At 42.4% G+C, this 26,198-nt stretch overlaps 1 protein-coding gene and 1 non-coding gene across 4 annotated transcripts; both read left to right on the top strand.

Annotated features, from left to right (window-relative positions):
• Nucleotides 1–1,511: 1,511 nt before the first annotated feature.
• Nucleotides 1,512–25,476, top strand: MED17 (mediator complex subunit 17). Of its 3 annotated transcripts, XM_086678574.1 has the most exons (13): nucleotides 1,512–1,953; nucleotides 5,076–5,242; nucleotides 7,102–7,321; nucleotides 9,230–9,366; nucleotides 9,676–9,760; nucleotides 10,119–10,271; nucleotides 11,730–11,860; nucleotides 12,529–12,713; nucleotides 15,800–15,922; nucleotides 16,682–16,819; nucleotides 21,660–21,777; nucleotides 23,544–23,703; nucleotides 24,911–25,476. In XM_086678574.1, the coding sequence occupies exons 1-13, from the start codon at nucleotides 1,704–1,706 to the stop codon at nucleotides 25,120–25,122; spliced, it is 2,079 nt and encodes a 692-aa protein (XP_086534700.1). In that variant the 5' UTR covers nucleotides 1,512–1,703; the 3' UTR covers nucleotides 25,123–25,476. The 3 variants fall into 3 exon arrangements, 2 of the variants coding, with proteins under 2 accessions (XP_086534700.1, XP_086534701.1); XR_015241162.1 differs by lacking the exon at nucleotides 24,911–25,476 and having other exon boundaries at nucleotides 21,643–21,777; nucleotides 23,544–23,678; XM_086678575.1 differs by lacking the exon at nucleotides 15,800–15,922 and having other exon boundaries at nucleotides 1,514–1,953.
• On the top strand, nucleotides 6,224–6,359 carry LOC112866222 (small nucleolar RNA SNORA46). The gene has a single exon (XR_003224078.1). It is a non-coding gene; the product is annotated as a small nucleolar RNA SNORA46 (small nucleolar RNA).
• Nucleotides 25,477–26,198: the final 722 nt, after the last annotated feature.

A 26,198-nucleotide genomic window follows, 5' to 3' on the forward strand; every position in this document is an offset into this window, starting at 1 on the left:
TTACAAACTTATGCATAGAGTACAGTGGTTCTCAAACAGGATTGTGCAAAAGAATCACTTGAGCTTGCCAAAAATAGGTTCCTCTCTTGAAAATTCACATTCCCAACACACTCCCACATATTGTTTCCTTAGAGACTGACACCAGGGAAATCTTATTTTCCTAAACACCTTAGGAAATAATTAAAAAACTTAAATGTATCTTGGTCAGTACAAAACTTGAAAAGGCTCATGATTGACGTGGGGTCGCGAATGGTCAGGGAAGAATTCTTGAGACGTTTTTGGTGCAAAAAAGGTGCTTTTCTTATAAAACGGGGCCAGGACCCCATGGGCAGAAAGAGCTGCCCTTCGGCTTTGTGAAGCTGGTGCTTCTGTATGTACTTAGTGCTCAAGGGGGGACATGCAGGGAGTATTAGATCCGAAATGTCTTCTCGAAAGATTTCTCTGGTGCATATCATTCAGCTCGATACTAACTATCCGTGAGATGTAGAGGCAGTCATGAGACCCTTTAAGAATGCAGCCGTCAGCATCTATTCGATCTTTATCAAAACTATGCACACTATAGGTCAGCCTTCTGGGCTAAAGGTGAACACTTTTCTGCTCATATCCTTCATCAATGATAAATGGTAGACACAATTCCTTAAATAGGAGTTTTGCGATATCTGTCCTCTGTGGAATTAATACTTATGACATAGTCTCGGGCACTCAGACTGTTAAGTTTTACCACTGCTTCTTAACCCTTTAAGCATTGCTTATCTCCATTACTCAGGCATAAAATAAAAATTAAGCTCATATTACATGCCAGTGTCTATTATTTTTTTTTTAATTTTTTTTTTCAACGTTTATTGATTTTTGGGACAGAGAGAGACAGAGCATGAACGGGGGAGGGGCAGAGAGAGAGGGAGACACAGAATCGGAAACAGGCTCCAGGCTCTGAGCCATCAGCCCAGAGCCCGACGCGGGGCTCGAACTCCCGGACCGCGAGATCGTGACCTGGCTGAAGTCGGAGGCTTAACCGACTGCGCCACCCAGGCGCCCCTCCAGTGTCTATTATTAAGCTTGCTGGAGATAGTCCCTCTCCAGGAGTTTACCACTAATGGGAAAACAGATGATAAGCACAATGTATTGTTTTCCTCAAATTACGTCTTCGTTTTATCACTCTTCAGACATGTTTCCTGAGGTGTAAGCCCTCAAATCTCAGCATTCTCAGAAGGACGCTCATTGCTAAGACCCAGGGACCCATTAATTTCCTTTTCCCGACTTCTTTCCGGCCTTCTCCAGCTTCCCACCTTCCATCGCTTCAAGCAAGTAACTTTTAAAACGCAGACGAACACCACGGACCAGCCCGCCCGCGCCCTCGGCACTAAGATCCCTCCCCACCGCCCTCTGCCGGCCGCGCCTCCTTACAGACGAGGAAGTTTTTCCCGGCGCTGCACTGGGATTCACCGGAAGCGCTCCCCCCGGAAGCGTGGAGAGCCAGTGCCTGCCAGTCGGGTTCCGGGAGACTCCGAGCGGGGGCGGGGAACTGCAGTGCATTCTGGGAAAGCCGCCAAGCCCTCGGCTTTGTTTCCCGCCCCAGCGCGGCGTTTGGTTTCCGGAGGTCCGCAGAAGCACTGCGGTTCCCGGCTTGCGGGCTTTCCTCGGAGGCGTCTCTCCTTCCCACCTCGGGTTTTGGCTCGCGCGGCAGTCCTCCCGACGCCGCCAGCATGTCTGGGGTGCGCGCTGTGCGGATCAGCATCGAGTCGGCCTGCGAGAAGCAGGTCCAGGAGGTGGGCCTGGATGGCACTGAAACGTACCTGCAGCCGCTGTCCATGTCGCAGAACCTGGCGCGCCTGGCCCAGCGGATCGACTTCAGCCAGGGTTCGGGCTCCGAGGAGGAGGAGGCGGCGGGGGCCGAGGGGGACGCGCAGGACTGGGCTGGCGCCGGGTCCAGCGCAGACCAGGACGACGAGGAAGGTAAGGCCCGTGTGTGCTACTCCAGTCCGCCGGCCGGTCTGGGGACCCCGGTACCCGCCCAGGTAATGCCACCCTGAGTCTCCCGTGCTAGACGAGATGCGGTGCGTGGGCGAACTTTGAAAGTAACTTCAGTGCGGAAGAGTGATCGTGCTCACTGTGGTCTTTTCACAGCCTGACGATTTAGGGCGCTGCCTGCCTCCTAATACTCCTTATCCTTCTGCACGTTTTCTTGAATTGGAGCATTTGAGGGACTGTCACTGATGAAGCGTTTAAGTCTGTTATGGGGCATACTTGGTGAAGAAGCCTGCGGTTCATATCGCGGCTCTGCCACGTCTAGTCGAGTTACTTTGCTTCCCTTTGCAATGTGGATGATGCTAATTACACCTGCTGAAAAGAGAGAGAGGTCTGTATTGACTGGAATATAAGATAAAGTCTAAGAGGTAGGCTGGGACCAAATCGTGTACAGCCAGTAGGCCAAGATAAGCATGTGACTTTTATTAGAAAGCCAGTTGAAAGCTTTTGAAGGATTTTAAGTAGACTGATGATTCTGTTTTAAAAAAGATTATTTTGGGGCACCTGGGTGGCTCATTGAGTTAAGCGTCCAACTTGGGCTCAGGTCACGATCTCACAGCTCCCTGAGTTCCAGCCCTGCGTGCATCTCTGTGCTGACAGCTCAAAGCCTGGAGCCGGCTTGGGATTCTGTGTCTCCCTCTCTCTCTGCCCTCCCCTGCTCGTGCTCTGCCTCCCTCTCTCTCTCAAAAACAAATGAACATTTTTTAAAAATTAAGAAAAAAAAGATTATTCTGGATCCTATGTAGCAAATGGATTACAGGGAAAATGAAACTGGAAGGAGGGAGACTGGTTAGGAGAGAATTATAGAAAAAGTGTGAATGGGTTTTGGATTTTCATTATTGTCAGGGATAAAAAATAGTCACAGTGATTTAGGTATGTGCAACAGACCCTGTGTAAATGGGAATTTAAACATGGCGTTTCAAATCAGTGGTGTTAGGATAACTGGGGGTCCATTTGGGAGTAAAAAGCAAATACTGCCTCCTACTTCACACTCAGATTAGTTCCACAAGGATTGAAATACAAATGAAGAGAATAAAGTAAAAATTGGAAGGAAACTGTAATCATAAAACTTTGGGAGTAGAAGAGACCTTCTTAATCAAGATAGGAAATACAGAAAATATAAAGACAAAGAGATTAATTACATAAAAATGTAAAATAATAACCGAAAAAGGTGCCATGAACAAAGTAAGAAAATAAATGACTGGGAAAAGTATTTGCAACATACAGGACACATAGTAGTCAATATCCCTGCTATTCAAAGATTCCCTTCAAACTGGGGGGGGGGGGGGGGGGGGGGAGACAAGGCACTGGAAAAACAGCCCAAAGGCATAAACAGCTCACAGGAAAAGACTTCAGATCTCACAATTAGGGAGAGGCAAATTAAAACACTATTCTGGTGCATTAGCAACATAGTATCCAGTGTTGGAAATGTGAATTGGTAAAGCCTTTTTGGAAGGTTTAGCAGTTCCCTATGTGTCAAAAATGTTAAATGTGTATCTCCTTTGTCCTACTAAATCATGGCTAGGAATTTAACCTACAGAAAAAGTTGTCCACATACACAGATGTGTGTTGAGCATGTTTACCATTACTGACATTATGGAAAGCAACGTACGTGTCCGTTAAATAGGAATGGTTAAACTTACTGTACAGCTATGCTCCAGAATGTCAAATAGCGTTAAAAGAATGAAATAGATCTATGTACTGACATGGAAGTAGCTGTAGGACATATTAAGTGAGGAAAAAAAAAAAAAAATAGAAACATGGAAGTAAATGTATATAAATGCATCGAAAAACAGTTGGATGGGTACACCTCAACTGTTAATATTGATTACTTCTCGGGATGGGACAGAACTAGGGGTGGGGAACAAAGGAAAACTTTTACTTTTTTACTCTATAACTCTATTTGAACTCTATATAATGAGCATGTATTTGGTGGAATTTAATGAAGTGATTTAAGAGGTTGGAAGGCATGTTAACATTTTTTAATATCGGAATGCTGCCCTTATAGATCATTTACAAAAATTTTTTTAAGGTTTATTTTGAGGGAGAGAGAGAGAGCCCGCATGTGCGTGGCAGTGCAAGAAGGGCCGAGGGAGAGAATCCCAAGCAGGCTCCTCCCTGTCAGCAGAGAGCCCAAAGTGGGGTTGAACTCAGGAATGTTACCCAAGCCTACCTGAGCCAAATCTTGGCCTGAGGCAAAATCATGAGTCAAGTCATTTATCTGACTGAGCCACCCAGGTGCCCCTGTAGGTCACTTTTATTTTTGTACTTTAATGTATTTTGGAAATTCTCTCGTTATTCAAGTTTTGTTGTTTTTTTTTAATGTTTCTTTTTGAGAGAGAGACACAGAGTGTGAGTAGGGGAGGGGCAGAGAGAGGGAGACACAGAATCCGAAGCAGGCTCCAGGCTCTGAGCTGTCAGCATAGAGCCTGACACAGGGCTCAAACCTACGAACCGTGAGATCATGACCTGAGCCGAGATTGGACATTTAACCGACTGAGCCACCCAGGCACCCTTCCAGTTACTCAAGTTTTAAAAGCTGGGAGAAAAGGGTTATTTAAAAGTCTTGCATTCGGGGTGCCTGGGTCGCTCAGTCGGTTGAGCGTCCGACTTCAGCTCAGGTCATGATCTCACAGCTCGTGAGTTCGAGCCCAGAGCCTGGAGGCTGCTTCTGCTCCTGTGTCTCCCTCTCTCTCTGCCCCTAACCCACTCACATTCTGTCTCTGTCTCTCTCAAAAATAAATAAACATTAAAAAAAAAAAAAATACAAGTCTTGCATATATTGAAAAAAAAAATACTGAAATGCTTACCTGTAATGTTGGAATGTTAGATTTAAGCTGTGGAAATTAGATATCATGTTTGTCTTGCCATTGTAGGAATGCGAGCTTAAATATTAACACAAAGATTCATGAAAGGGTATGTGGAATGGGACAAAACAGGAAGCGATTTGATCATTGTTCTTTTAGTACCTACAACATCTCAGTGAGATTTCTGCCTTCTAGTCAGTGTAACTCATACCTGTGTGTTTCTTTTTTTCTTTCTCTTTTTAGGGTTGGTAAAATTTCAACCTTCTCTTTGGCCCTGGGACTCAGTGAGGAACAATTTGAGAAGTGCCTTGACAGAGATGTGTGTTCTCTATGATGTCCTTAGTATTGTTAGAGATAAAAAATTTATGACTCTTGATCCCGTCTCTCAGGATGCACTTCCTCCAAAACAGGTATTTGTGGGCTTTAATTGAATAATGATACCATTTTATTGAGTCCCAGGACCACTTTTCAGGCTGTGTGCCTTCTGTGCTCTTTGCCTTTCATGCAAAATTAAGTCCAGATGAAGCTGTGAAGACTGGTTCAAAACAAAGGTGTGAAACCCCATCTCCTTTATTTATCATTTTATTAATGGTCCTGAGACCCTTAGAGGAGTTAAGTTTCATTAATAATATAACACTTGAAAGTTTCCCAGATCTTAACAAATTCTTACAGCCCGGATCATTGGTCTGTAGTATATTACACAAAAACGTGATAGTGAAATGGCTGTGGAGTCAGACAGACCTGGGTTCGAATCCCACCTCTACGGTCATTAGTCCTGGGTCCTTCAGCAAGTGAGTTTTTTCAGTCTCACTTTTCCCCTCAACCTGTTTCTAGGGCCTGGTTTAAAAAGGCCAAATTATGAAAGCTAGGTGAGATTGTTGCAGTTTGAGGAAGAGCGTGTTTAATTTTTGAGCATTAGAGGATGAAAGGGAGGCAACAGAAGGATACACTAGTGAATGGAAAGTCTGAAATTAAGGAGGCCACTTGGGAGGTTCTCAAGGAAGAGCAGCATTAGGTCCACGACCAGGTTAATGGCGAGAAGAGGAAGTAATGGTTGTTCTTGCCCATTTGTACGTAAAGTGCATTGAATGTAATTACTCATGTGGTGATAGTTTTGGAATCTAGAAACGCCATGCTGGAAGACTTCTTACAGATCATTCAGCCTGGTTCCTTCGTTGTACAGAGAGAACACCGAGGCCCAGAGGGATGCGGGACACATTCCGAGGCAGCACAGCCCGTGGTTAGAGAGCCAAGACCACAACTCTGGCACCTTATTCCTAGCCCCCGGCCTTTACCTGTGCTCTTCCCGGAGAGGGGTCTCCAGGAATTTCTTGATCTCTCCAAGAATTTAGAATTCACTTCCCTGACACGGTCCAAAGATTATTGTGACCAGCACTATTCTTTAAACCTGTGGATGGGAATTTTCCCCGTTCTTGGTTACGCTGTAGTGCGAAAGAATTCCTGGCTCTTTCTCTTGCACGGCTGACCTGCCATTCTGCTGTTGCTATGTAGAGTTAAGGAACATAACTATTCAGAAAATTAAAAATGTATTACGTTTTAATTGTAATTGACAGGTGAGTATTGTGACATTTTATGAAACTTGGTGATTTTGATTCATGCAGCCAGAAGACTTTCTTTTGTTAAATTTGGCTTATTTGGAAGTGTATCCGGTTACTAGAGTACACAAATCGGTGGTGATTAATGGGTATTTAGGTAGGTACATATAATACACAGATTATGCTATCTCATCAGTTTTCCAGAAATCAGCCTTCAGTGAAGTGCATTAATTTTAATGCTGTGTGGCTTCAGTCTTTATTCCAAAGGCACATTGGTAGCTTGCCATCGTGTAATTATACAGCTGTACTCATTGGGGTCATTCATTTATTCCAGAAATCAAGTAGTAGGTGCTGAGCATTGTTCTAGCGTCCATGGACATAGTGGGTCTCGCCATCATGGGTGACTTTGAAGCAGGGATTACAGAGAAGGGTATACACGGGGCTGGGGGTGAGCATTTGTACGACACGAGAGGGGAACCCCATCTAGACTGGGCAGAGTTCACATGAGTTCTGATTTGTAGTCCGGTGTGGTGTTTGTGGTTTAACATAAGTTCATTTGAGTTGACGGGAGAAATCGTTAAGGTTGTTATTTTTCAAAAAAAACAGTGCTTTTCTTTAATTTCTTAATTTTCTCCTGAGTAGGTATTTTATTATTGAGAAATGTTGAAATCATTTACAAATACAGAACTGTATGGTTGGATTGTTTTTGCTAGAACCCTCAGACACTGCAGTTGATATCTAAAAAGAAGTCGCTGGCTGGAGCAGCACAGATCCTATTGAAGGGGGCAGAAAGATTGACCAAATCAGTCACTGAAAACCAAGAAAATAAGCTGCAAAGAGACTTCAACTCTGAGCTTTTGAGATTACGGCAACACTGGAAACTCAGAAAAGTTGGAGATAAAATTCTTGGAGATCTGAGCTACAGAAGCGCAGGTATAGATCATTGTTAGAAACGGTCCTTTTAAGCTGTAGCTTGTCACAAAACTATATGGGGTTGACTGTGATGTTTATGTGTATGGCTGTAATGTATGGCTTCTCAGTTACAGGTTACATTTTGAAATTTTAATTTCTGTACACATAAGCCTGATAAGCTAAAATTACTCATATAGCCTTATAAGTGACTATATAGAGAGAGGGAGGGAGGGATTCAGTTTGAAAATCTTTAGATGCATTTAACAGAAAGCTTATGTGCTAACACACCCGGAACCATAATTGACATTTTAGTCAGAGATAAAGGAGCTAGGACTGGACTCGATCAGGGGCTCCTTTGTAACCCTTAAAAATTAAGCAAAAGGGGCACCTGGGTGGCTCAGTCGGTTAAGCATCTGACTCTTGACTTGGGCTCAGGTCATCATGTCATGGATTGGGAGTTCGAGCTCCACGACAGACTCTGTGCTGACGGTGCAGAGCCTGCTTGGGATTCTCTCTCTCTCTCTCTCTCTCTCTCTCTCTCTCTCTCTGCCCCTCCCCTATGCTTGCACATGCTCTCTCTCTCTCTCTCTCAAAAAATAAATAAAAATAAGCTTAAAAAGTTAAAAAAAAAACCTGAGCATAAAAGGAAAAAGAAATGTTTCCATTCCACCTTAATTCTTTTTTTCTCCATTAAGTCATCTAAGCTGTTGTCACATCCTGGGTTAAGGGAGAGAGTGGTGAAAACACTTTGCCTTTTGCCCCATTCTACCAAGGTTGCAGGAATATATTTTGTTGGCATATACCAAAATTTGATGATCTTGAATTCACATCTGTTTGTACAAACTTTTTATTGTTGACCTATAATACGTTTCCGGAGGTAATCATGCTGCTGTCTCGTAAGCCACTAAGGTGTATTCAGAGGTGCGACACAGTAAAGGTTTACAAGACTCCCAGCTCAGTGGAGTAAAAGCTTTGAGTGCCAAGGGACAAAGCAAGGAGCCCTGGCTGTGATCACCGTGATAACAGGAGAGTGATAGTTTAAAAAGACTCTTTTGCCAGAGGGAGCCATTGTTGTCCTACCATTAAAAGCAGGCAAGGTGAGGTGGTTTAAGTCAGTACCGGAGAACCTAAGTGTCTCAGCATTCGATGTAAACTGGGGAATTCTGAAGGTAAAATCCTATTTCAAGATGACCAAGACTTTTTTCTGGTTTTTTTACATATTTTTAAAAACTAATTACTTAATTATTTCATTTACATCCAAGTTAGCATATGGCACAATAATGATTTCAGGGGTAGATTCCAGTGAGTAATCCCCTATGTATAATACCCAGTGCGCATTCCAACAGGCGTCTTCTTTAATTTCTCTTACCCATTTAAAATGCCCATCCCCCAACCCATAACCCTCCAGCGAACCTCATTTTATTCTCTGTATTTAAGAGTCTCTTATGTTTTGTCCCTCTCCTTGTTTTTATATTGTTTTTGCTTCCCTTTCCTTACGTTCATCTGTTTTGTATCTTAAAAAGTCATATGAAGTCAAGATATTTGTCTTTCTCTGACTGGCTAATTTCGCTTAGCATAATATCCTCTAGTTCTGTCCACATAACTGCAAATGGCAAGAAATTTATTCTTTTTGATTGCTGAGTAATACTCCATTGTAGATGTGTGTAAATGTGTGTGTGTGTGTGTGTGTATATATATATATATATATATATATATATATTTATACACACCACATCTTTCTTATCCATTCATCCATCGATGGACATTTGGGCTCTTTCCATACTTGGGCTATTGTTGATAGCACTGCTATAAACATTGGGGTGCATGTGCTCCTTTAAAACAGCACATCTGTGAAATATTATATACTTAAGGTATGTTAAATTTATGTGTTAACTTGTTTCTATTTTCTTGTTTTTAATACCCCATTAGGATCTCTCTTTCCCCATCACGGTACATTTGAAGTAATAAAGAATACAGATATTGATCTGGATAAGAAGATACCTGAAGATTACTGTCCCCTCGATGTACAAATTCCTAGTGATTTAGAGGGGTCTGCATATATCAAGGTATTTGCCGAAGTTTTTTTTTTTGTTTTTTTTTTTTGAATGTTTATTCTTGAGAGAGGGAGACCACACAAACAGGGCAGGGGCAGAGAGAGAGGGAGACAGAGAATCCCAAGCAGGCTCCGTCTATGCTGTCAGCACAGAGCCTGATGTGGGACTCAGACCCGCAAACTGTGAGGTCATTCCCTGAGCCGAAGTCAGACACTCAACTGACTGAACCACCCAGGTGCCCCTTGTTAAAGTATGTTTTAGTAATTTCTTCATCCAGAAGTTAATTTGCTAACATTTTTTCATGTTTTTATTGTCCCATAGGTTTCAATTCAAAAACAGGCTCCAGACATAGGTGACCTTGGTACAGTCAACCTCTTCAAACGACCTTTGCCCAAATCCAAACCAGGTGCAGTTATGTTCTGTCCTCTACCTTCTGGTCCTGTCTGAGCTTACGTTCCCAAATAAACTGGTGATAAACGTAGATCGGAAAAGTCGGTACTCTGGAGTAAGGACAATTGGAAATTTATTATTTATAATCCGTTAATTAACCGTTGGTGAATAGCTGTGCAATCTTTTTTTTTAAGATCGAACTTCTTTACCAGTTTTCTATGTAAACGAAAGGAAAATTTTTGAGTTTTGGGAAAGATATGCTGTAGTACAGTGTTTTCTGAACTTTTGTCGTATGCATTCAAGTCCCCACTTAAGCGAATTAATGCATAATCCGGTCAGATAATTGATATATACATATGTCCCCTGTCTTTCAGGTTCCCCACATTGGCAGACGAAATTAGAAGCAGCACAGAACGTTCTCTTGTGTAAAGAAATTTTTGCGCAGCTCTCTCGGGAAGCTGTTCAAATTAAGTCACAGATCCCTCACATTGTGGTGAAAAACCAGATTATCTCTCAGCCCTTTCCAAGTAAGAGCAGCCAACCCTTTTGAGTTTATAAATAGGACTTTGTCGTTTGGGGAACAGGGCAGAGGGGCTAGTTACATATTTGGCTGCGTTGAGGGAACAGTAAGAGCACAGCGGTAGCGGGCTGTCCATAGTGGTGGCTCATAAAGCGCGCAAGACACAGCACGTCTCCAATTCTAGTCTGTGTCCTAAGTAGTGTCACTCCTGGATTTTAAACCACATACGCGAAAAACGTGTACTAGCAAGGCTGTTATTCAGCAACAGTTGCTTTGAGGTGTTTGCTGACACCGTTCGTGGACTATTTCCCAGGGATCCTGTCCTACTGGCTAAATAAGATGTCAGTCAGACAGTGGTTATTAAAATACCCGTAATATTCCTAAATTTGTGGAAATTGGGATTTTAATTATATTATTATTCAAGAGCAGTTGGAATTGCCCTGGAGATCAATTTGTTGTTAAGCCGTGTCACTGATTTTTGTTTGTTTGTTTGTTTGTTTGTTTGTTTTTAAAATTGTGAGGGGCGCCTGGGTGGCGCAGTCGGTTAAGCGTCCGACTTCAGCCAGGTCACGATCTCGCGGTCCGGGAGTTCGAGCCCCGCGTCGGGCTCTGGGCTGATGGCTCAGAGCCTGGAGCCTGTTTCCGATTCTGTGTCTCCCTCTCTCTCTGCCCCTCCCCCGTTCATGCTCTGTCTCTCTCTGTCCCAAAAATAAATAAACGTTGAAAAAAAAATTAAAAAAAAAAAAAATAAAATAAAATTGTGAGATGTAGCTTCTTGAGTCCTGTCAAAAGAATGGGTTTTACAAGTGAAAAATTCCATCCATGCTTTCATGACAGCAAGGAAGAGATTTGTCTTTTTTCTAATCAGCAAGACCAGATACCCACTTGGTGGGGTGTTTTGTTGTTTTTCCAAGGTTTTTTTTTTTTTTTTAATATTAATTTTTGAGAAGAGAGAGTGAGCATGGAGTAGGGGCAGAGAGAGAGGGAAACAGAATCAGAGGATTGGAAGCAGGCTGTGTGCTCACTGCAGCGAGTCTGATGTGGGGCTTGAAGTCATGAACCGCGAGATCATGACCTGAGCCGAAGTTGGACGCTTAACTGACTGAGTCCCCCAGGCGCCCCAACTAAGTGTTTTTTGTTTTTTCAAAAATGGTGTTGTGTTTTTTGTTTTTAATGTAAAGGCAAGAAGAAACTAATTCACATACAGTTTCTGTTGAACTCTCTTTATCCACAGCTCAAAGTCAACAGCCACATTGTAGGTCAATAGAACTTGAATTGTTAAAATACGTGATGGTTTATTATATTCCTGAATAGTCATTTTGGTGTGAAAATGGTAATCGTGAAGTCTGATCTCCAAGTTTAGAATGCTCTTTTGAGAAAGGGCTGTGATTATACTTTATGAAGACAGTTGTGCTTTTCTGTATCTTCGGTTATTTGCATCTGTCCTACTTCTTTTTATAAATAGGCTTGCAGTTACTGATTTCTTTATGCCATTCCTCAAATGATAAGAAATCCCAAAAATGTGCTACTGAGAAGCAAAGTCCGGAGGACCATCTTTATGTCTTAGAGCATAATTTGCATCTACTAATTAGAGAGGTAATGGAATAAATGTCTCTTCTTGCGTTTTGGTAAGCATACCCAGTGTGGTGAATGTGCACAGGCTCCTCTCTGCTGAGTCCTCGTTATTCCCCTAGTGATGGCTTTCACCGTCTGTGATGTGAAGGATCCTTGCTCTGTGTTGGGGGAATACGCCGATAATCGGAATTCTCAGTCTGTGTTCACAAGCTTAGCTTCTAGTGGTAGAAATAAACCTGAAGCTTGATACAGACGCACCAGGAAAGTGTGCAGGGTACAGAGGGAAAAGTGATTCTGATTGAGTGATGGGGAAAGTGTCATGCCAGAGCCTGTGAACAGGATAGTTATTTCAGGACATATTCTGCTTACAGGTTAACTAGAACTGTGTTTGCAGAGTGCTGGCTCACAGTTTAGGCTAATTTCAAAAGAATCCCCTGAGAAACTTAATAGAAGTATGTATTCCAGCCTCCCCTGCCTTAAATATGTAAGTATTAGTTGCTTTAAAGAAAAAAAAAAGTTTTTTAAATTTGCAATTGTTTACGGTGACAGATGTTAACTAGGATTATTTTGAATCATTTTACAGTATATACTAACATCAGGTCATGATATTGTCTGCCTTACACTAATACGTTCTATGTCAGTTATGCTTCGGTATGAAAATTAATTGAAAACGGCTCTTCTTGTTACAGTTTCATAAACAGACCTTGAGTTCCATCACGATGCCTCATCCAGCAAGCGCACCTTTTGGTCACAAGAGAATGAGACTTTCGGGTCCCCAGGCTTTTGATAAAAACGAGATTAATTCATTACAATCCAGTGAAGGGCTTCTGGAAAAAATAATTAAACAAGCAAAGCATATCTTTCTGAGGAGCAGGTAAAGATGAACAAAGTAATGGTTTTTCTTCAAAGCCTCAGTCATTTTTCCTTTATTACTTACCTCCTATGCATTATTTTTGGCATGCTGTAACCTTTTGTGCCAGGGAGAGCAAGCGGGGTGTGGGATAAGAGTTGACACAGATGGTCCTGTCAGGTGTGGGGAAGACTTAGCTTCAGGGCCCATGTAACTTATAAGATGGCTTCTGACGCTGGCTGCAGTTTCGGAAGGCACCTGACTAGGAGTATGCCCTGAACCCCACACCTTCTTCAGTGACCCATTCAGGAGATACTTGTTCCTGAACTGATTCTAATCTTTTTTTTTTTTTTTTTTTTTTTGAAGCTTTCCCTATTTTGGGGGGCTGTCTCACGTTTTAGGACTTGGGAAGGTGCTTTCCCATATGTTGACTTCTCTAGCTTTTGTTCTCTGGCATCAGGTGGTATTAGTTATTTTCAGTGATGAGAAGGTTCCAACTTAGAGAAGTTGTACAACTTGCTCCAAGTGAGACTTGTAAAGAGTAGCAAAATCAGGGTTCATGCCCAGCTCTGTGGAGCTCTGGAGTTCGTTTTCTTGCTTCCATGCACACGACAGGAAAACCTTGGTCTGTGAGCGTAATTCGTTCGGAAACATGCTTGTCATCCAAAGCACTCTTCTCCTATCAAAGCGAATTTCAGGAACCATTGGCTCAGTTGTGATCATGTCACACTGGGTGTCACGTACTGTTCGAATTGTAAGACACGCTCATTTATCAAGTTAATATTTGTTAGAAGTGTTTGCTTCTCTTGGGGAACACTAGCAGAACAAGTCACTTGCAACCCAAAGTTTTATGTTTACAAAAGAACTTGTACTTAAATGTGCCTTCTTCACATGCTAAAGGTTTGCGCGCCTGAGTGGCTCAGTTTATTTTGAGAGAGACAGAGACAGTGCAAGTGGGGGAGGGGCAGAGAGAGAGGGAGGCACAGAATCCCAAGCAGGCCCCGTGTGCCAGTGCAGAGCCCGATGCCGGTCTCAAACTCACAAACAGCTAGATCATGACCTGAGCCAAAACCAAGAGTTGGATGGTTAACCAACTGAGGCACCTAAGTGCCCCAAGCATCTGACTCTTGATTTCAGCTTAGGTCATGATCTGGAAGCAGGGTCATGAGATTGAGTCCTACATGGGATTTCTCTCCTCTCTCCCCCTCTCTCTCTTTCTCAATCTCTCAAAACAAATAAATAAACTTTAAAAAAGAAACATGTTGAAGGTGCTCTTGTATTTTAGTATTGTTCCTTGGTGAAGAGAGCTGTTTTTTACTTCATTTAGAATGGTGCCTTGATAATATTCCAGACTCTCAGGTGTGGGCACACTGTGCTGTGGATGAGTGTTTATTTTTGATTTTTATTTTTTTCATGCTAATACAAGGCATGGTTTTCTTCTTAAATTTCTTTTAATGTTTTATTTATTTTTGAGAGAAAGAGACCGCGTGAGTGGGGGAGGGGCAGAGACCGAGACACAGAATCCGAAGCAGGCTCCAGGCTCTGAGCTGTCAGCACAGAACTTGTACCCAAGAACTGTGAGATTATGACCCGAGCCAAAGTTGGATGTTTAACCGGCAAAGCCGCCCAGGCTCTTCTGCAAGTCATGGTTTTAATGGCACATACGTTTGTAGTCTTTAAATGGAAACCTAAGCCTGAAGCTTATAGTAAAATGAATTAGGAAGACATGTTCTGAGAAGACAGCATGGTGCAGTAAAAGGAATAAGAAAGTTGGGGTAAAAAAATGTGCGTAAACCAGGGCTCAGAAGGCGCTTGGGTGGCTCAGTTGTTTGAGCATCCAACTTCGGCTCAGGTCATGATCTCACGGTTCCTGGGTTCGAACCCTGCGTGGGGCTCTGTGCGGTTTGTGGGTTAGAGCCCCACATTGGGCTCTGTGCTGACGGCTCAGAGCCTGGAGCCTCCTTCAGATTCTGTGTCCCCTTCTCTCTGCCCCTCCCCTGCTCGTATTCTCTTTCTCAAAAATAAGTAAACATTAAAACAACAACAAAAACAGGGCTCAGTTACTTGCTAACTAACTTTGGGGCGTTTTTTGTTTTTTTAGTTTAAGTTTATTTATTTATTTTTAGAGACAGCATGTGCATGAGTGGGGGGTCGGGGGGCAGAGAGAATGGGAGGGAGAGAATCCCAAGCAGGTTCCGCTCTGTTAGTGCAGAGCCAGACGAGGAGCTCAATCCCACAACCGCTAGTTCATGACCTGAGCCAAAATCAAGAGTCAGGCACTTAACTGACTGAGCCACCCAGGCGCTCTGCGAACTTTGGTTTTCATATCTATGGCCCTCCACCTATTTCTCTGCCAGTTAGGGATATAGGAGTCTGGTCTTCGGGTCAAACGAAATAATATATGCAGAAGTTCCTTATAAACAATAAAATAGGGTAGGTTACTGTTGTCACTTTCATTTGTATGTTTCAGTTATAAAAACCTTTAACCTAAAGTCAGGGGAATGAAGGTAGCTATTTTTGGAATCCTCATACATTTTCAGAGTATTGTTATAGTGTTGGAGGCAGCAAAGCTTTAAAAATATTCCTGTGTTCCCCAGTTATAAAATAATTTTCCAACGTATCAACCCCATCTGTATAAATACCATACACAAGCAAGACCTGTTATTAACATGCTCATGTATTTTGATATATATGTGTGCTAGGGTATGTGTGTATCTTTTTTTTTTAAATCTGGAATCGGGGCGCCTGGGTGGTTCAGTCAATTGAGTGTCTGACTCTTGATTTTGGCTCAGGTCATGTGCTGGGGATTGTGGGATCTACCTCTGTGCTGCTTAAGATTCTCTCTCTCTCCCCCCTCGTGCTCTCTCTCAAAAAAAAAAAGGAAAATTCGGAATCACAAAATTATATATCCTGCTTTCACTTAATATTATAAATGTTTTTATCTTTCATTAAATGCTTTTCAGAGATATTTTAATAGCTGTGCAATATCCCATTATGTAAACACTCCATGATTTCTTTTACCAATTCTCAGTCACTAGATACTTTTTATTTCCAGTTTATTGAGGCATAATGCTAAGATCAGTGCTCACATACATATCTGTCTGCTGTAGGAATTTTTGGAAGAAATTCTGTCAAGGAAACAAATCCCAGAAAAGGAAGAGAAAGTTTAAGAGGTTGAAAGAAACCAGTACTGGAGCAGAAGCAGTAAAAGAGCAAACCCCAAACCCATTTATGTAAATAGCCTCTTGTCCTCAATGGCGGTTTGCACTTCTTCCCAATCAAGTATTGGAATCAGATAACTAGAAACCTGAGACCTCCAGTAGTCTCATTAAGTGTCATGAATTATGCTTTGGTTCTGGGTAGTAGCTGTTTGATTAGTATGTTAGACTACTGGTTATATACCTCAGCTTATGGCTGTGTCACCTTAGGCAAATTACTAAGTGTGGCTAGACTGAAAAATAGAGATAATCATAGCGTCTACTTGACAGGGTTGTTAGTGAGATGAAACGATATAGTTCATGAAAGCACTTACTATGATCTGTGGTACATAATGAGGAGTTAAATCGTATTTCTCGTGTACATATTTATCTTTCTTGGAGTGTAAGGTTTTCATTGTGCAGAAAGGCTCCCTGGCTTCTCAGGAAAATGACTGTAGTTCCGTGATAGTAAATGAGCCTCCACTGTGGGTGTGCCATTTGTTACCAGGGACCAAATGTTAACATCCATGAATGATTTCTATTCTCTTCAGACCTGAGGCATATACCCTAAAAGTACCCTTCTTCCTCTGTTCTGACGAGCTTTCCTGAGAGAAAACAAATTGGAGTTCAAAGGAAATAAACCTTTTTTTAAGAAAGGTCTTTGCTTTTCAAATGTAGTATTTTTGAAACTTAGTCCTCCCGTTTTCAAATAGCCATAACATTAATAAAGTGATTTATAATCTTACTATTTAAAATGGTAGCTTTTTAAAATTTTCACCTTCTTTTCTTTAAAAGAGCTGCTGCAACCATTGACAGCTTGGCAAGTCGCATCGAGGACCCTCAGATACAGGCTCACTGGTCGAATATTAATGATGTTTATGAATCTAGTGTGAAGGTTTTAATCACATCACAAGGTTATGAACAGATATGCAAGTAAGTGTCAAAAATAAGTTGTTCGTTTCAAACGTTAAGTTGCTTTTTATATATTGATGTTTGTTGCATGATTATATCGAGATTTGGGGTTTTATTTGCTGCGGTGCCATAGCATTCCAGTAAATTCTATCAACTGTAGAGGTTTTGTGCAAATGAGAAGTAAGAATGTTTGAAATAGTCTCCGTAAGGTAAATGTCACATATTTGAGTTGTGGCAAAAAATGAACCTCATCATTGAGCGGCCACACCTTACACTCTGGTCCGCTTCAGTTCTTGCTCAAGGTGGTGGCGAGTCTGGGGTATTTGAAGTGAGCAAGGCCGTTTGTATTAGAGCCTATACTCTCCATATTGTGCCTAAAACAGCCTAAGTTTTGTAGCTCTCCTGGCGGGGGAGATTAGAGGATTAAACCTGTGTCTAATCCAGTTCATGATTATGCCCTTAAAATGGGACTGAGAGCTGTGTCTGTAAAGGGGGTGAAATGACTTTTGTCCCGACCATTCACAGAGAAGCACTCTCCTTCACTTACATTCACAAATCACGGGCTAAGATACACGGGACAAATTGGTGGTTGCCAGAGGTTGGGAAGCGGGGTGGGCAAAAGGTACAAACTTTCATTTGTAAAAGTTCTGGGATCTAATGTACACCATGGTGACTATAGTTAATAATACTGTGTTGTATATTTGAAAAGTAGCTAAGAGTAGATCTTGAAAGGTCTTATCACAGGAACAAAAATGGGCAGCTTATGAGGTGATGGGTGTTAACATACTACGATGATCATTTCATAAAATATATACACTTATTACATCATCATGTTCTACATACACCTTAAACCAATCAACGATGTGTGTCAATTATATTTCAATAAAGCTGGGGAGAATAAACCAAGTTAATAAAATTAAGCTTGTAGCCACGGAAGGCATTTTGGCCTCCGTTTGAGCCTCTTTTGAAATTTAACAACTGGGGTTCCTGGGTGGTTCAGTCAGTTAAGCGACTAACTCTTGATTTCAGTCCAAGTCATGATTCCAGGGTTATGGGATCGAGCCCCATGTCAGGCTCTGCACTGGGTGTGGAGTCTGCTGGGTATTCTCTCTCTTCCCCGCCCCCCCCCCCCCGGCCCCTCTCCTGCTTGTACTCTCTCTCAAATAAAATATTAAAAACTAAAATTAACAACTGACAGGATATAGTTAAGTCCCCTTCCCCAGGTCAGTCTGAGAGAGCCATTAGCAAACATTTATCAATGTCAGTGAGTACCTTTTCTTTTTCAAGTTTTAGTTGCTTTATTTCAGGCAGACCTAACTAGCCACTGTGCTCTCTCCGTTGAGCAAAACACACTGAAAACAAAATCACCACCCTCAGGAGTAGGAGAGTATAATACCCTTAAATTGTTGTTTGTTTGTTTGTTTATTTATTTATTTATTTATTTAATGTTTGTTTATTTTTGAGACAAAGACAGAGCGTGAGCAGGGGAGGGACAGAGAGAGAGGGAGACACAGAATCCAAAACAGGCTCCAGGCTATGAGCTGTCAGCACAGAGCCCATTGTGGGGCTCGAACCCATGAACTGTGAGATCATGACCTGAGCCGAAGTCGGACGCTTAACCGACTGAGCCACCCAGGCGCCCCTTAAATTGTTATTTTTAAAAATTTTTTTTTAATGTTTTATTTATTTTTGACAGAGAGAGAGAGACAGAGCATGAGCGGGGGAGGGTCAGAGAGAGAGGGAGACACAGAATCCAAAGCAGGCTCCAGGCTCTGAGCCATCAACACAGAGCCCGATGTGGGGCTCGAACTCACGGACCGCGAGATCATGACCTGAGCCGAAGTTGGACGCTCAACCAGCTGAGCCACCCAGGCGCCCCAATTGTTATTTTGTTAATATAGAGACTTTAATTGACTATTTTTCAAAAATGAAAAATCGCTAGGGAGCATGATGTAAAAGATCGGATATAGAAGATAAAGGAATACACAGTGGAAATCAGTCTTGCAACTTCCAGGAAAAGATGGTGGGGTGAAGGTGGATCATGGTTTTCTTCCCCTATACTATAGAGAAATAAGGAAATAATTGAGGTGATTTGGAGTGTGGTGGGAGAGTAGCCGTTGAATAAGGTAAAACAAGTTTGGCATGCATTTTAACTGTTACGGCTAGGTGATGGGGCCATTGGCTTTCATTGTATTTCATTGCATTACTTTCGTATATGTTACTATATATGCAAAATCTGCTATGTACTTTTGCTTAAAATTTTCCACCATAAAACATTACGAGAAAGAGTACAAAGGAGTGGAAAAGAAAAAAAATTGTCAGCATTGAGTTATTTACGTTTACAAGACCAAACAAATGTGAGATTATGGTTTCAGGGCCCGGGGTAAAAGTTCTAAACTTCTGAGAAGAAGGGTTGTTGACAATGTATCCATGACAGCATCAAGAGGGAAAGGAAGTAGTAGAATGTCCTTTTCCTCATCTTTTATAGCTGGGGTCAACTTAGGTTATTTAAAGTTGAAAGTAATTCTCTTAGGACTTCCCAGAAGCATCTAAAAAGTTTCTACACATCCATCTAGGAAAGTCTGTGCATTTACAAGCATATATATCCTACTTTTTTCCTACAATATTGTGTGCTTTTAATTTTTTTTTTTTTCAACGTTTTTAATTTTATTTTTGGGACAGAGAGAGACAGAGCATGAACGGGGGAGGGGCAGAGAGAGAGGGAGACACAGAATCGGAAACAGGCTCCAGGCTCCGAGCCATCAGCCCAGAGCCTGACGCGGGGCTCGAACTCACGGACCGCGAGATCGTGACCTGGCTGAAGTCGGACGCTTAACCGACTGCGCCACCCAGGCGCCCCTGTGTGCTTTTAAAATATTGAGACGTAATTCACATAAAACATTTACTATTTTAGAGTGTACATTTCAGTGGATTTTAGTATATTATTTATGTTGTATATCATCACTAATTCTAGAACATTTTCCATTATCTCAAAAAGAAACCCTATACCTGTCAGCAGTCATTCCCAATTTGCGTGTTTTTTTAAATATTATATTGGTGAATTACATTATGTTATATTGGTGAATAAGCATTCCTTACCACTACATACAGGTTTACTTCATTCTTTTTACAGCTTCATTGTGTTCATTGTATGTACCAGGACTTTTAATCAGCCTTCTGTTGATGAACATTTTATTGTATTTTTAAATATTTATTCATTTTTGAGAGAGCGCAGGTGGGGAAAGGGCAGAGAGAGGGGGATAGAGGATCCTAAGTGAGCTCTGCACTGACAGCAGTGAGCCTGGTGTGGAACTCAAACTCAGAGCCACAAGATCATGACTTGAGCCGAAGTCTGACGCTCAACTGACTGAGCCACCCAGGTGCCCCCTGATGAACATTTTAGTTGGATGCCAGCCGGGTAACTTGTACACGTGCAAGTACATCCGTAGGCAAGTATATCCGTAGGATAAAGCCCTCCAGGTGTAATTGCTGGGTCAGAAGATAAGGACATTTGAACTTTGTGTTAATGTTACCGAATTGCTTTTCAAAGCGCTTGCCACAACTATGCTTCTACCAATAGTAATCATAATTTTTTTTAAGTTTATTTATTTTGAGAGAGAGAGAGCATGCACAAGTGGAGAAGGATCAGAAAGAGGAGGAGAGAGAATCTCAAGCAGGCCCTGCACTGACAGCGTGGATCCCGACACAGGGCTCAAACTCACAAACTGTGAGTCGAGCCAAAATCAATAATCACTTAACTGACTGAGCCACTCAGGCGGGTGCCCCAGTACTTAGGCTTTTTACCATTTGGTTAAGTTTGTAAGTTTTTCCTTTTAAGCCTTCTGAATTTTGTGTTTTTCTTTGAAAGAAACATGTAAACTTTTAATACATCAAAATTACAATTTTACATAGATAACTGACACAATGTTTTATTCCTAAGTGGTCACTGTAAAGTCAAGTCTAAAAAAAGAGGTATTTTCAAATGTGAGGAGATATAATGCTATTTTATCCTATGGTTCATCTAGATGGTTTGATTTGGAGAATTTCATATTTCTCGTAGATGTTGTATGCTAGTGCTAAAAATTTGTAAATTGGTTTGGAAGAAGGTCGTTATCTGCATGTTGTTTTATGAGTTTCCTTATTTGACCTAAGCCAAGTTAATAGAGTATATATTTTGACTTGTTTGCCGATTATTTCAGGAGAGGGTGTGGAGTTAATAAAAGCTTTTCCCTTTCCGTATGAGAATTTGATCTTCGGTTAACTCTTTAGCTATAGTCCCCTAGTAACCTGCTAAGAAAAGATGCCACCTGTGTTACTAGGCAGCATTGCTTTTGGCAAAAATGATCCCAAACTGGTAAAGTGGATCTGGACTGGAAGGAATTATAAACACCTGATGGAGGTGCCTTTGGCTTTTCCCAGATGGAGTGACTTCTCAAACTGGGCAGTATCTCCTGGGGGGGGGACTGTGGAGACCATGTCTATGGAGTTGTCATGAGGACATGTGGCTCTTATACGGAATGAGGTTTCTAAGTCGGGGCAGGTCCCCCACATGCCCAGTGTAGATCTCATCTCAGTGCAGCAAAGGTGTGCAGATTGTCAGAGCAGAGTGGCAGTGGGTGTTGGCCGGCTGGCAAGCTGGGCTTCCTCTCCTGCATCCTTCTGCGCGCATGGGTGACCTAGGGGCATCTGGTGGGAGTCTGACGGTTACCTTGAACCTAAGACAACCCCTCTCTCCCATGGGTGTTGGTATAGGTTATCAAAATTGTTATTTTCGGTTTCTTTGGTGTTAAGGTTTAATGTCTGTGGCATCGTATGAGGTAATTTTGAACATTTCTGATTTTTAGTATATGTGTCTATAAAGGTCCATTCAGCTGCAGTTGAATATCGGAGTTGAGCAGATCCGAGTTGTACACAGGGATGGAAGAGTGATCACACTGTCTCACCAGGAGCAGGAGCTACAGGACTTCCTCCTGTCACAGGTAAGAGTTATAGACCGCAAGTCTGGGGCCTCTTGCCCTTGTTACTGCTTAAAGAACAAAATGAGTAAGGAAGGGTTAAGGTATATTATAAAAAGAAAGCTATTTTTGTCCACCATCTTGCTTAATTTCTAGTGCACATTTTACAACTTAATGACTAATTGTGGAACTTTGATAAATTGTCCTAGATATATTTCCAGTTAGTTTGTGGTTAAGATGAAGGAGCAGCTCGGAGACTGTAAACTTCGGATTTCTCACGTTTGCCTGGGTTTACAGCCCCTTTGGGTCCACACAAAAGTGGAGAATTACCCCAGAAAACCAGAGGAGAGATCAGATACAAAACTCTAGCGACCCTCCATGATAATAAGTGGGATATTTTACTTAAGCCCTCAGATATAGTTCTTCCGTGTTAAGGAGCAGCATGGAAAGTGCTGGGTTCTAGTCCCAGGTCCACCACAAATTTGCTTTGTGACGCCAGACAAATTTCTGGACCTTCCTTTCCTCTTCTGTAAAGTTAAGAATAGTATTTCTCCTGTGTTCTTCATGGAGTTATGATCCAGTGAAAAATTGACTTGTGGGAGGAAGGGTAGGTTTAGAGAAGCTAATACGCTTTTCACAATATACACATTTATATTTCACATAAAGCTGAAAAAAACATGCTCCATCCCAGAAGCAATAATCTTCTATACTGGCTTCTTTCTTTGGTGCCAAGTAAATAAAATGCATTTGTGAGATACGGCAGTTCTTGGTTGATTACACTTAAACTGACTTTCGTGTCACACGCACGCACGCACGCACGCACACAGAACTATATTGGGAGGCTGTCGGGTAGCTCCGAGAACCGACGGAAAGTCCAGAGAACAAGGCTGGCAGGTGGCGGAGACCAAAGGAAGCTGCCCCGTCAGAAGCACAGCCAGGACAGCGGCGGCTGTCAGTTGCCATCCTGACACTCCCACTGCCTTCATCGCTAGTGGCAGAGTGCGCTCTAACTTGCCGCTGTGCATTAGTCAGGATTTTAGTAGAAAATAGGTGGCACTCAGTAATTTTTCTAAGGATTTCCAAAAGTGCGGGTGTAGGAGAACCGCCAGGGAAAGTATGGTAACCTGGTGCCAGTACCAACCAGGTAACCAGGCTGGGGGGTGCTGAGTGGTCACCAGTCCTAAGCCAGACGGATAAGGGGAGGGCTTGTAGGTGCCCTAAAGGGGGAGAGTCATGTGGAACAGGCCACCTTGGAAAAAAACTAGTCGCCTTTCATCACCGGATACAAGCTCACCGGGAAGGGTACCGACCTTGCTTTCCTCTCTCTGTCGCCATCCTCTGGCTCCCATTACCTTGGTTGCTCCCGTTGTCTGAACCCACCCTGAAGCCAAATGATGTAACCATATGGGTCATCCTCTCTGGGTGGAGTAGGGTGGAGAGTGGATTTGCAGGGGTAACTGGAAGATACTCAGCACACCCCGCTGCCTTTGGTACTGCGCCACATTCGGTGATCCAGGTGGGAGTCTTCGGTTGGCCAAGTTTAGGTCACGTGTCTGTGCTCAAGCTGCCATCGGGCAGGGAAGGCGAGCATCAGGCTATTTTAGCCTCTGCGGTGGAAGGTGGGATCCTCCCCCGGTAATCACAGAGGAGGGTTCCTCACACAGAAGATAGGATTCCTGTCTGTGCTCGGCAGCGGACACCCCAACAAAAAGTTCACAGTCGTGATGTCAAGCTACCGCAAAGTAAATATCCATGGCAATGACACATAAAGTTTCCTTTTTCGTTCACAGATGTCACAGCATCAGGTGCATGCAGTTCAGCAGCTCGCCAAGGTTATGGGCTGGCAAGTGCTAAGCTTCAGTAATCACGTGGGCCTTGGACCCATAGAGAGCATTGGCAATGCCTCTGCCATAACGGTGGCCTCCCCGAGTGGTGACTATGCTATCTCAGGTACTGGCTGCTGTTTGGAATGTGAAGAGGCCTTTGGGAGTTTGGTCTTAACATTTACCTGTAATAGACATACTTGGGAGTCATTTATCTCTGCAGTGAGTTCATATAGCAGTTATGCTGAGCTTTTATCTGATCATAGCTATTATTCAGAGCAACAAATTATTCTCTTCTAGTGGTCTTAAAAATGTTTTGCTTGGTGACACATTTTCCTAAGAGATCTGAAAACTGCCATCAGCATCGTTACTCCTAAAGTTCAAAACCTTTGATGGATAAGTGCTTTTTGAAAATGTACTGCAAATTGGCAAGAGTAATATCGGATCCTAAGGACATGACGGGATGGAACAGAGAGGAGAGGTGTTTTTGGAGTACTTGCGGCTTTAGTGTAGTCTTTTCTTTGCTTCTTTCTTTCTTTCTTTCTTTTTTTTTTTACCGTTTATTTTTGAGAGGCAGAGAGAGACAGAGCACAAGCAGGGGAGGGGCAGAGAGAGGGAGATACAGAATCTGAAGCAGGGTCCAGGCTCTGGGCTATCAGAACAGAGCCTGACGTGGGACTCAAACTCACAAACTGCGAGATCATGACTTGAGCCGAAGTCGGACACTTACCTGACTGAGCCACCCAGGCGCCCCTAGTGTGGTCTTTACTAATACCTGTTCTAAATATTTGAAAGAGTGAGCAATTAGAAATTTTTCCCCCAGAACCATGGTCTGAATCTGTAGGCTTGGTCATTTGCTCGATCTTTATTGATAAGAGTTTCAAAATACCCATTTCTTCTTCGCTGAGTAATTGAAGCCTCATTAAAACCTGAAGTTCGTAATTCAGAATAATCCTGCCTTCTCCCTCCCAGTCCTGATTCTGAACATTTGAGTTTCCTTCTATATTAGATGTGTATCAAGTGTTTTAGAAAAAAATAAATTGGTCTTCTGAAAATATACAGGACATATGACTTTCCTAAGCCAGAATTCATCTTGCCACATTTTTATGATACAAACAGTAATTCGTGAATATTTATACCAGCCTAGTATATATAAATCAGCAAGGTTTGTTTGGTTTTTTGCATATGAAAACGGACCAGCGCTTTTAAACAAGAGCTTTTAAGTGCATATGCAGAAGAGGTTTTTGTATTCGTGGTAGAATGGAGTTGTGGGACGCTTCCTTGTTTTCTAGTTTGGAAATTGACCATACTGATATTTTGGTTTGGCTCCGCAGTTCGCAATGGCCCTGAAAGTGGCAGCAAGATCATGGTTCAGTTTCCCCGGAACCAGTGTAAAGACCTTCCGAAGAGTGATGTTTTACAGGATAGCAAATGGAATCATCTTCGTGGTCCGTTCAGAGAAGTTCAGTGGAATAAGATGGAAGGTCGAAACTTTGTCTATAAAATGGAGCTGCTTATGTCTGCGCTCAGCCCTTGCCTGCTATGATCCTTGTTTCCAGCACGGTCTCTGGATTGTTTTTTGGCAGAGAAGTTTCCAGAAACGGACTTGAGAAGATGAACCATTAAGCACAAGGAAGAGAAATTTTCCAAAGGAGTATTGTTTTAAAAAAATAATTAGCAGATGTTTACCTAGCATTTTGAAACCTTTCACTTTATAAGTGACGAGTGCTTTGAAATGCAGAAGCTTATGTACAGTTATAGGGTATATAGTATAGGGAGATGCAAAACCACCTTTTTTATGCAGTTAACTTGAAATGTTACTAATTTATGGGTTTGAATTAACTTTTTAAAATATTCCTTTGATGTTGACATCAAATAAAGCATATGGTTAAAAATTCCAGATACTCGTTGAACTCTTAACAACCTAAATGAATGGTCTTTTTTTTTTTTTTAAAAAGAGCACTGATGATTTTAAAGTTTATTTATTGAGAGAGAAGAGAGCAGAGGAGGGGCAGAGAGAGGAGAGAGAAAATCCCAAGCAGGCTCTGTACTGTCATCGTGGAACCTGTCCCTGGGCTTGAGGTCACAAACCGAGAGATCATAACCTGAGCCAAAACCAAGAGTCAGTTGGTTGCTTAACCGACTGAGCCACCTAGGCACCCCCAAATGAATTATGTCTTTTATCAACTCATCTCATTCTCCTATTCGTTAAAAAGATTGCTTAAGAATATACAAACGCTCTTACGACCCAGCTTTCGTACAGAGCGTGCTCACAGTGAAAGAAGACCTCTTCCCCTGAACTGGAAGGATCTACATGCTGGCAGGAAGATCCTCTCCCCCTTTCGTAGCAGAGCTATTAAAGCTACGCTTGTCTTGGCAAATCGACTTCCTCTTCCTCCAGTTGTCTTTATGTAATCTGGGTCCTCTGAGGGCATCCTAGAAAGTGCTCAGCTGAAGGCACAGAGGGCAGAGTGTATTTTTAGGGTTTTCTCAGGTCCCTTTTTTGTCTCTTCCGCCACTTGAATGACCTCTGTCCCTTAAGACGGCAAGTGCTCACACCCCGCCCCGCCTGCCCCTGCAATTCTGCAGCCTCCACCCAACAGCTCTGGATTCCTTCTTTCA

This window comes from Puma concolor, chromosome D1 (genome assembly GCF_028749965.1).
Source record: "Puma concolor isolate L17-30 chromosome D1, mPumCon1.1.hap2, whole genome shotgun sequence".
NCBI lineage: Eukaryota > Metazoa > Chordata > Mammalia > Carnivora > Felidae > Puma > Puma concolor.